The 12,258-nt window shown below is 33.8% G+C and overlaps 1 protein-coding gene across 4 annotated transcripts in view; it reads right to left on the minus strand.

The window, feature by feature from the left end:
* LOC113497913 (filamin-A) overlaps window positions 1-12,258 on the minus strand; it is an 82,912-nt gene that overhangs the window by 2,518 nt on the left and 68,136 nt on the right. For all 4 annotated transcript variants that reach the window (XM_026877720.1, XM_026877719.1, XM_026877718.1 and 1 more), the window contains 5 exons: window positions 4,393-4,583; window positions 1,916-2,071; window positions 1,247-1,316; window positions 787-905; window positions 391-487 (listed from right to left, as the gene is read on the minus strand). In XM_026877720.1, coding sequence (XP_026733521.1) covers window positions 391-487; window positions 787-905; window positions 1,247-1,316; window positions 1,916-2,071; window positions 4,393-4,583 — 633 coding nt within the window. The remainder of the gene's footprint in view (window positions 1-390; window positions 488-786; window positions 906-1,246; window positions 1,317-1,915; window positions 2,072-4,392; window positions 4,584-12,258) is intronic.

Consider the following 12,258-nt stretch of genomic DNA (forward strand, 5'->3'; position numbering starts at 1 on the left):
GCCCGTGATGGGTGGGACCACACAATAGATATAATGGTAAATGCATAGTTTTAAAATTATACCATAAAAAGTTTTCAGGATTATGAAATGATCATGAATTACAGCACTTAATTCATGCAGTTTTGTTGCTCTTTTGATCTTTTCGTGCTGTATTATGATTTTTTACGAGTACATCACACTAATTTTACAAATACGTAGATATATCACATACATACGCATTTGTAAGGAGTGTTTGTATGTTTGTATGATGATTGATTATGTGGACGATTGTATCGATATCCAGAAAATTTAGTCTCTAGGCAGCTGACGCCTTAGATTAACACGAATAAATACTATCTTTATCTATTTACGATAAACAACAGCTATAAATTAAATAGTTGTTATAATTACCAGTAGCCTCAATCTTGAAGGGTGATCCGACGATGTGGGCTCCGTTGTATTTGATGCTCATGTAGTAGAAGCCAGGGGCGAGAGGCGTGTAACGCACCTAAGATATTAAAATATAGAATTTTAAAAAAATATTCGAGTAATCTTTGCCACTGTATTAGTCATTTTAATGAATCAAGGAAATTGATCACAAAGAAGTTGATCAAAATTAGTATGGGTAGATATTTTTTTAAGAATACATTATTAGTTTGTATCTACAACAATATAATGTGATATTAATCCACATACAGAAGCAAAATTAAAAATACTATCGGAATCGGGTTAAAAGATGTCTATATTCAGCCGCATTATAAGCCATTAAATTCCAAAATAGTTTAATTGTTGTTATTGTTGTCGTACCTTGTAACCCTCATCAACGTCTGTGCAGTCCATAGCGACTCTTGAAGGCCCGTCCATGGTGACGGCCAGCAGACCCACTCCAGCATTGCATGTGTCGATGATCAGATCAGTTTTCACACCTGGATTCATATTTTTAGGTTAAGGTTAAATTTAGAAGTAAATACAGATTCATTTAATTGATTATTGCGAAAGGAAAAATGAGTCAGAAACCGGAATTTAAATTCAATTTTGATGTATGAAAAAAATATTTGGATGTGTAGCTAGCTAGTCTTAAGATGACCAACTTCAAATCTCTCACTGTTAGGCAAAGGATCTCCACTTTCCCTCTTAATTATTACAGGTACTTATACTACTTGCAATATTTTCAACAGTTTCTCAGTTAGTCTTATAAGTCTATAAAATTTTATCAAGTTTGTAATGATAATATAAAGATTGAAGATAATAAAAAGATCAGGCTTACCAGTCTTGACGGCTCCCAGTCCAGGACCGTGAGCGTGAACGGCAGCAGGGTCAGCGTCGTCTTTTCCGACCTATACAAACAATAAACAAGTAAATATAAATACAAATTTAATAAACGACAAGCTTTGAGATCGATTCTTTGCTTTGGAATCAAAGTACTCAAAAAAACAATTCAAACGAATCTAAACTTGATGGTGTTTTTTTACGCCATCTTGCAGCTCCAGAATCAGAACAGCTCTTTGTAATGTCATAATTTTATACTGTTACAAAATATCCTATATATATATAGACAAAATTTTAGAAAATTTGGATACCAGGACGTTGATCAAATTGAACTTGGAAGATTTAATTACTGACCAACAGACGTACAGACACCGGGATAAGTGAAGCTAAATATAAGCTTGTGAATAGCAAACAAATTTCTTGTTATGAGAAAATCGTTTTGATACATGAAACAAAAATCAAAACTCGAAGATGAGGTTTTACTTCACGAAAGACAGAAAGTAAAGTTTAACAACTTGCTCGTAGCGCCATCTATCTATTTCAGAAAGAACTAAAATATTATAATGTATAAAACCTGTATTGCTACGTCGAGGTCTTAAAAAGTATTGTTTATTAAGTTAAAAATTACCAATATAATGTTTATTAACAAATACTTAAACCATCCTACCTTAATCCTAAGTGGTGAAGCCGGGATATGCACTCCGTTGAACTTGACGTTGATGTTGTGGACTCCGTTCTCCCGCGGCATGAACCTGATGCTGTACTGGTCTCCATCAATGTTCTGGATGAAGCAGTCGTCGGTTTTGCCTGAGGGCGAGATAACCTGGGGGAAAAAGTAGGTATTGTTAGTAAAATTGTGATAGTTAGGGAACACAGAACAGAAGAAGAAATCCTAATATAGATAAATAATCAAATCAAATCAAGCTTTCTGTAAATTAAATTATAGCTATTCCAGATTTGTATAGCTGTTAGGCCTCCATATTGTAATAAATAAATATTAGGGTAAGTACAATATCAGTCTACGGAAGTCCCACTCCTAGGCACTGGCCCGTTTCCATTTAGACGGCATTGATGTTACTCTAGCTAGCTCGCTGTGGGTTGGCGATTACAGATTTCATTATTGCAATCCAGGTTATCATAAGATCGCGATGTTTTCTACCAGTTCTTAAGGAGCACTGGGTACATGGATGTTTTCAACTTGCATATAACTTTGAAAAAGTCACATGGTTACATGCCTGCATTAAAGTTGCACCTTACCATAGAGCCTACTTTTGTATAATAAATTCTTGAGATAAATCTAAAATAACCCACACACATCAACCCTACAATCTGACTTCTCAACACACAAGATTTTCGACACGGTCTTTTCCACTGCCAGCCAAAAAAAGAGGCAACTTTCCTCCCTCATATTAATTTTTATGCCGTAACTTGGAACAATATTCATCGCAGCACACTGTTATAAAATATTAGCGCTAACATGATTTATTTTCGAGCAACTCGGTCACGTGCGGTCAGTCCGTTTTATTGCGTTTTTTTGAACACGAATTGTGGGGAGGCACACTGTGCAAGGATATATTGTTTTAGTTGTATGTAGTGGGGAGAATTTGATGATTTTTGCTTTAATATTTTGAAGAAATTGTGGATCGTTATGTGTAGGTATGTGTACAAACTAAATAAGTTGTTAAGTAATTTGATTTTATAATTTTGCCTTAATTGCGAATAATATAATAACATGGCTTTTCTCGTCCGTTATTGCCATTAATCTCAATAGCGAAATTTCAATAGTAGCATCTCGATATAAGAGCGAAAAAAGTATATAAATCTATATTAATATATAAAGCTGAAGAGTTTGTTTGTTTGTTTAAACGCGCTAAGCTCAGGAACTACTGGTCCCAATTGAAAAAATAGTTTTGTGTTGAATAGACCATTCATCGAGGAAGGCTTTAGGCTATAAACATCACGCTGCGACTAATAGGAGCGAAGACACAATGGAAAATGTGAAAAAAACTTTGCAGGTATAAATCATAACTTATATCTTCTACCCACAGCAAACCAACTCTTTTCTAACAGCTAGTTGTTCTATAATATTTGTGCTAAACTAACGTGACTGACGCGATCGAAATTGTTCAATCGCCATTTACCTACCTACCTCATTTAAAAAAATTAAAACCGAACTCTCTTTTTTAGCTTCACTATTATATTAGACTACCACAAAAAATATTTTCTTTAAATTAAATACTAAAAGCTAGTATCTAGTTATTTTAAATTATAATTAATTAATGCACGTAGGCAACATAAATCTGAATCTGCTACTTATTTTTACTCTTACAAATCTAATGTACCCTGTACACAGCCATAACGAAATCTAGAAAACCGCCAACGAAAAATCTGTGCAAGCAAATCATGCCAAAAAAATTCACCCAGCAATGAATACACGAGATACGATCCATCATAAATCACACACAACCGGACACGGGATATCGTCATGTTCTCACGATAAATCAAACTGACCCAAGGGTCTGTAACTTTGGTATTAGGAGACATTGTCCGTTTACTTGTCTGGTAAATTTTTAAACGATACATATTTGATTTGATGTATAAAGGTGGTGCGATTTTTTTGGCCTGATTTGTATGTTTCCATTGATGACTTATTGATTGAAAAGATATAATAATATATTTTGATACAAGAACATAAAACTTGATGTCTTTCTACGTGAAAAAAGTATTGATGGGTGTTTTTAACTCCTTCAAGCAAAAACTGACCAGGTGACGAAATTAACAGGTACACAGATGTTTATAACTTGGATTAACACAGGATAATCGGGCATTTTACAATATCTGTCCCGATTTTATGTTGACATGGCAACTAGCTTCTAAACAATATATTATTATAATATAAGTAAACATATATATTTTTGGCGACTTTCATTCTCATTCCTTAAAAGTATATTGGTTCTAAATTCACGGTTTAAACTTTGTTTAATTGAAAAAAAATATTGTGCCTTTTGAGAAGCTCCATAACTTTGTAACCGCTAAGGCTAATTTCTAACAGATACGTCAAAAAAATGAAGACCTCTTTTCAATGTTCAATATAACTGCACTTTTTTCATAAAACATTTCAAATATTTACTAAAAGCAACTCACCCTGCCATCCAAACTGCCCTTAGCACCATTCAGTCTGATGTAGAACTGTGTGGGCTTGTCAACCTGCGCCGAGTCTGGGAACTGGGCAACCTCGAGAAGGTGAGCGTCGCCCACCGCTGGGGAAATGTACACCTTGAAGGGGGAGTCCGGGATGTGCTGCTCGTTGAACTTCAGACCGATGCGGTATTCACCTGTGGAAGAATGGAATAGGTTAGAAATTGACATTGATATTGATGTACCGGTTGGCAGACCTGATTGCTGTGACCACCCGGTGGTAGTTGGATCAACACGATCATTTATACTGTGTCTGGCTGTATTTTATCTTTATTATGTATGTACTTAGATAAACATAAACATTTCAGTATGATTACCACTTTTCTATTACCAATAATACAAGCTTTGCTTTGAGACTAGACAGAGTTATGTGAAAGTTATCGAATGTAGATAGGTTTTATTATCCAAGTTTCGTAACAAATAATCCATCATTAGTATGTCGATGTCTATTCTATTTTAACTCAAAATCCAAGACATTTGATATCAAATAAGATACCTAATATGTATTACACACCTTTTACACACCTTTTGCTTGTAAAACCTTACTTTTACCAAACTAAAACTTCTAACTACAACTAAACATCGCAACACCCAAAAAAAAACGCAACTGATCAGGAAACGTCCATATAAGAATACCACAAAAAACCGGAAGATCCAATTAAATAACTTACAAATCGTATTCTAATTCCACAAGCCACACAGCGCTCCGACAAATATACTAATAAATTTAAACATACCAAAAAACCCGTTGAAATAACAAAAAACACTTTTTGGTTATATTAAGGGTAAAAAGAATATGGAGTAGGACTAACGATGCCTCCAATATTTCTTCGCTGAGTGACTTGAGATATTTAAATTTTCTACGTTTGTTTAGGGGTCCGTACGAATTTTGGTTGATAGAAAAACTGTCTGATTGAATGTGGGAGACAATAGGATTGATGTTGCTAGTTCTAAGAAAGTGTTTTTAAAAACCTTTTTTGGCGTAACATTGAGTATTTCAAATAAATACGTCGTTAATATTAGCGACACAAAAAATCATAAATGAGGCTTTTATGATTTTTTTTCACAAAAATTATTTTAATTTTCATTAAAGTTATAGGAGCAAATATTTAAAATATATTTCTAAAAATATAGGTATTTAGCTGCCTAGCAATGTTCTTATTGTAGGACATAAACTTTTTACAAAATGATTTTCATAAAATGTTTACCTGTTAGGTATACAGATAATTAAAAACAAAAAACTTTTGTGTCACACCGATCCTGATAAAACCAAAAAGGAGACACAATTACACAGCTTCATAGTCTTAAAACACTAGAGAGTATTTTTTATTTAAATCATACGGAATCCAAGCCCTACAAATATTTCCTTCGCCTTTGATCATCTTTTTCAATATGAACGAAGTCTCCGCGGTGGCCATATAGTTGCAACAGATTTATTCACATCCGAAATGGACTTTTTTCGATAAGGTTTTTGCTGATTGGTAGAAAAAAAATATGTTCGTAGACTTTTTCGGAAACAATCCTTTTGTTTCGCAAATTCGTTTGAGGGTGGGTCTTACGGAAGATTTGACTGTGGGTTAAACGGGGGTTATGGGACTAACTGGGATTAATACCGCGACGAAAGACCGATTAGGGTTATTTGAAAAATAAACCATTTTAAATAGACTCCTAAATTAATATGTGCAATAATTAGGTGATAGTAACATAGAGTTTTTGCTTTCTACTCAGACGCTTTTTAGAATCTTACTTTATTAGAGACTTCTCAAAACCCTCGATATATTAAAGCTACAGAAAAAGAGCAGAGATAGCAAAAAAAACATGGTCACCACGGCAAACCAACACCATAGGTCAAGCATTTGTGTGATTCACAAATTCTTGTTCTGAGTCTAGGTGTCTCAGTGGCCAGTGCATACTAAATACCTAAGTGCGGGAGTCGTTTGTTTGATAAATGAGTTCTATCTCGAATAAAGATGAAAAAACATCCAAAGCCAGTCCATTCTATTTCCGGAGCTTAAAACAACAAAACTAAGTAGAATCGCGTGCTAATAATTACACATGTTGAAACAAACTGCTTGCACTGCAAACATTATCATCACAGGATGTTATTACCGCAAGAGTTGAATCTTGAACCAGTAATCAGAGGGTCTACCAAGAACCCTTATCGCACGACTATAACAATTGTGGAAGCAAGACGGCATGCTACGCGGAATAGCGGCGTCCCTTTTTCTCACGTACAATAATACTACTTGAAAAGTAAGTGGTAGGTGACCAGTAATCAGGAGCCTGAGTGATCGGATGTGATGTGTTAAAGTATGTAATTTGTACTTCTAACTATTATGCATACAAACCTTCGTCCTTTGAGAGAGCGTGAAACAAAAAGTACCTTTTTAAATGGATATCAATACCTGTTTTTTAATAGTTTGGTGATGAAATACGGCGTTTTCCAGGGCGCTTTTACAACGGTTCTATAATGACTCTAGGTGCGCGGTACCATTAATGTCATTCGTATGTAGAAGAACCGACAAGAAATCCCAGCAAAAATTGGGATGACAATGAAGAAACATTGTAATTGACATTTACATAGAATCGCTTGAGTATTGAGTGTCACAGATATATCTTATGGCTCTCCCATACCATAATATTGTATGCCCTGATTTTGATGATTAAAAAACAAAAATTAATTAGAAAAAACATACAATTTAAATTCCTTAAACGATTTCATTAATCGAAGCATCGAAGTCTCCCAAGTTTAACGGGAGTTTAAACTCTACAGTTCAAGACTACAGTGAAACCTACCCCCTATAGCTTCAAATAATGACGTATGCTATGCAAAATAGTGGTATTGACATGTTACGGGTTCGATGCCCCGTCCGTTTCCTCTTGTTTCTTATTAAGAAGTTTTTGTTCGCAAAAACGGAATTTCAGCTTTTTGCGAATATTCGCAGGTGGATACTGGTGTTACGACATGTTTTTTTTAAACGGATGACATAAAATATTATGTCACGGACGATGTGGTTAGATAAAAAGTGCCTTTTTGATGTAGCAAATTTTTTGGAGGCACTTTGGATATTTTTTAAAAAAAGGTAGTGTAGTTGGAAACACGTATCGTTTACCAGTTATTATAAGTGAGAACAAATACAATAGTTATTTCTCTGCTAAATTATCTTGATCTTAAATTACACTTAATTAAATGATGAATGCTTATGATTTTTAATTCATTGAAATTTTCATTAATGCTCTTTCTGCGTGTATTGTTGTAACTTTTGTAATTTGGAGAGAGTCTGGGGTTCCAAGTTTCCAAGTTGGGTGGCCTAGTTTATTCGCTGGCCTTGGTCATTAGGAATTTTAAGGAAAATAAATACTAGACACATTGTTTTGCTTGTAGTCGAATAATCTTTAAATTTGAAGACTGTGGCTTGTGGCGTGACAAAACACACAATCTATACAAAGAAGTGACGTCAAGCATAATAGGGATGATGACTGGATATAAAAAGAAAAAATCTCATTAGTCCCTCAGTTAGATAATTGAAAAGTATGAGACACGAATTTTTTCTTGGTTAGAAAAACTAGAATTGACAAAGATTAACTGCTTTAAAGTTTGTGACGTAACGATATGGTAAAATTTATACTCAATCGTGAAGACACGCGTAAGTTTCATTCACTGTAATTTGGTCAATTTATGTTTGCGGGACAAATTAAAAAATACGTATCCATTATTATGCAAAAAACTACAACAAGAACACTGCAAAAAAAAATTGTCATCATCCCTATTCCCATTCACTATAATTCAATAAATATACGCCATACGCTACGCAAAATAAATAAAAAGAACATATCTATCCAATATTTTTAATTAACCTAACCACCGGACATTGAAAAATAATCTCTCGTCATTCAAATTTACAACAAATACAGTTCTCAACACGGCCTCTACCTAACAAAACAGTATCACCGTGCAAGCCTTAAAAGAAGACCGACTTACTTTCCTCACAGTTATTTTTGAAACTAAGTACCTACAAATAATTACTATCCCCCAAACAGCGTAAATGACTCAACCATGTAGAAGACGTCAGCTGTATTAAATGAGTATTTAACATCTAAAGGGTTGGGATATTTGTATTGCTAATATTGTATTAGCATAGTGAATTTATAAACAGTTTCGTTAATGCAATTGTTTTATCATTAGCCAATTAGGTGTGGTTATTAAGACCGCTTTATGAGGGATAAAGTGGTGATTTAATGAAACGTCACTTACAATAACCATCGTATTATTTAAAGTTTTAGCAAGTTCTCTCCAGATGCAAAAAGATGGTGTTTTAAGTTTGACATGTATATTTATGTGTGGCATCATAGCTCGCGATCGAATTGAGAATTTTTTTTTTATTTGTTTTGTATTAAAGATGATTTTTTGCGAGTGTTCTTACAAATCGATCGAGCCATTTAAAACTTGAGGGGGTGAAAGTTTTAACGGTCGGGCTTTATTTTATCTTGTCTTCTTCCATGGTTGATGTATAATTTGGTGACAAGAGTTTTTAAACCACCCCTTAACCTGTGACGTGGCTAACAAACCCTTGAAAAATTTCCAGGTGTACTGGTTTCCTATAGATGTGATCCGTCCGTCCGTCGCTGGGCGGTATAATCGTCTTAACAACCGTGAAAGTTAGACAGTTAAAATTTTCACAGATGACCATATGACTCCGGAAACTTTTTTGGTTCTATTTTAGAATCTATATTTTAAAGATGTTTTAAATGAGAAGTACCTCATTTATTCTCAAAACCGCACCAGTCTCGTTAACGTTTTATGTAAATTATAGTGCCAATTGTAAATTAACATTTGCACTATTATTTTCCAATGGAACTTGTTTAGCCATATACAATTAATGCTACAAAGTTGCAAATTACTATCTAGCGGCGCGACAGGTGTGAACGAGTTAACTATTTTACAAATAAATGCATTTATTAAAATTATGTGACTTTATGTGTAATAAAGATTTCTATTTTATGTATCCTTATTCAATTAATTATTCAACATTTTTTGATATTACTTGTACGACTGATGCAAAATTAAAAGTTGTAATTGGACGTGAATGTTTTTCTGTTTGTCTGTGGCATCGTAGCTAGTGAAGAGATGGCCTGATTTTGATCCGAGTTTTTTACGTAAAAGCGCGTTTCGCTGTGGTTTGTACAAATGTTTCATTAAATCACATTAGGCGTTTTAGATATACATATAGAAGGTGAAACTGATGATTAACAGTAAATATTTTAGTTTTAGGGATAACAAATTATTTTTTTAAATTACCACCTGTTATTTTTCCAGTGACCAATTGATTGACAAAGTTTAGCTCACTGATCTGAATAGCTGTGTGATTTGCTCTTTTCATCATAAGCTTATCAAGAATCCTTGTATCCTTAAAAAATAAATTAATCTCGCACTCTGTTTCAAACATTACATAATCCGAAAACTGACGTCACCGAAACCATTACAGACTTCCTAAACATCCAAGGATGTCTCCAAGCCAAACCTGACTCAAGGAATCAAAAGTAACATTCCGTCAAAACCTAACCGCTTTTGTAAGTCTTAAAAAGGTTTTTTTTTTCTCGACGATTATTACCATCGGGCGGTCAATTAAAATTGCTTTTACACACCACAGACGAGGAATGCCGTCCAAACTGAATTTGTCCCGTGTTCCTATTGTATTCCGTGAGACAAAAAATCGCGACTCGCCCGACAAAGAAGCGGCGCCTTTTTGTACTAAAATACTTCATAAGTGTATCGCTATTAGAAAATTTTGAACAATCCCAAAATAATAATGATTTTAGTTTTGTTTCGCGACAGTTATTCTTTCGTCTTTGATTGTTTCTAGCGCGTTCCAGTTCCAGCTATGCGTTCCAGTTATGCTTTTTGATATTAAATGGCATTTGTTATTGAGAAAGTTTTTTATTGAAATGACTGGGTTTTAAAGCCATTGTTTTCGATATAATAATGTCATTTTGAATTACAAAGTGCATTTAATTTAGTGATTTAAATAAATAATTTCACTTTGCAATGGAAATTATCAACTGGCTGTCTGGATAACGTCATAGCCTTAATAATTATGGGTAAAACATTGAAATGATTATCGGTCACCTTTCGTTTTCATTAAAAACAATAATTAAAGTTCTTTCTGATCGGAAGATAGTTAGATATTCGTAAGCACCCCGCTGTCACTTATTTAAATTTTCCGAACGAATTTCTAGAAATTTTGAATTAGCAAAACAACCATCATTTTTGTTTCTACACGGGGAACGAATAAAAAATGGTATCTTTTTAAAATTCGAACTCACGACTCGACCGACAAAGCTGCCGCCAATGTATGCGAATATATTATCTGTATTTTACTTTTACAGATTATAAAATAAAGGAAACTTTTATGATTTAATTCAAGCCGAAAGTTGTGATATTTTGCGAGTTGATGAATATTTTTGACAACGTTTTGTAAGTAGCTCTTCAGTACCTTTATTTCTTTACAATGACAAACGTCCTTAAGTTCTAAATAATATAAGTTTCTAGCTTCAAAAAAAAATATTCTTAAATGATTTCAACAACATAAAAGTATAGGAAAATACACTCCCGACTGCGAATCGTCACTTTAATTCAATACGAGAAGCAACACAAATATACACGACATTAACATTAAATTACCCTTTAATCCATAATCAGCAATTCCAAATACTAAAATCTTAATCCAATCCAAAGCAGTTAAAATATATCACCGAAATCCAAAAGGCACACTACCCAAAACAATCGAAAAAAAAGTGAAGAATGTCCAAAGAATTACGACTTTCATTAGCAAAAACGTTCATCGTAAATCGGTACAATCATGCGCCGAAAACGCGACGAGCATTGACGTTCAAAAAACGAACGCGCCCCTCTGTGGTCAGTGCAAAAAAATAAAAACAAATCGAAAAAACGGTTGGGCAAGTAAGAGTTTTGATTTTTTGGTGAGTTCCGTCAGCGTTTTTTAGGTCCACCAACTACAATTACTGAACTGCAAGATTTTTTATCAAGATTAAAAGTCTTGAGTCTTCTATATAATCTTAAAAGGGCTTAAAAATAAACAATATTCTTCGTTGTCCGGAGACACACTTCAAAATTTATGATCAACGTAACTTTATTCTGTGTTAATAATTAAAACCGCAATGAAAATCTTTCAGAAACATTTTCAATTAATTAATTCTACTACCTATCTAAGTTAACACAACACACCTAGAACAGACAAGAACTAAACCGGAACAGACACTATTCACCGTCGGTTTTTTACTCACCCCCGCGGAACTCTAAAAATCGAACTGTCAAAATGGTTCGCAGTAAATTTTGCCGCGCTTGGCGCTGATTGGCCGGCAGGTAAGTGGGCGTGGTCAACAATTGAAATACAAGACTGTTTATTTATGAAGTGAAGTTCAAGTGTTTTTGCGAAAACAAGGAGGGATGGGGGGGGGGAGAGATAGTGATATATAAATAGCAAGAAAACCTCTTTAAAATATATTTGAATACTGGCCACTAAAAACTTACGAGACATTTAAATATATTGAAGAGTTTCTTTGGTTTTTAATCCGTTGTGTAAATTGAATTTGGAAGCGTTTTACTTTTTTAAATATGGTAATAAAGATGGTTGCGAATCCATTTAAAAAAAATCTTGCTTTGCCTTTATGTGGTGTTATATTTTAAAATTAATTTAAATATTTATAATAATGTTGCCATGTATAGTAAAACTTGTAGAAATGAAAGAAAGATATTCTTTCATTTCTACAAGTTTTGGAGTTTACATTAAA

Source organism: Trichoplusia ni, chromosome 10 (genome assembly GCF_003590095.1).
Source record: "Trichoplusia ni isolate ovarian cell line Hi5 chromosome 10, tn1, whole genome shotgun sequence".
Taxonomy (NCBI): Eukaryota; Metazoa; Arthropoda; class Insecta; order Lepidoptera; family Noctuidae; genus Trichoplusia; species Trichoplusia ni.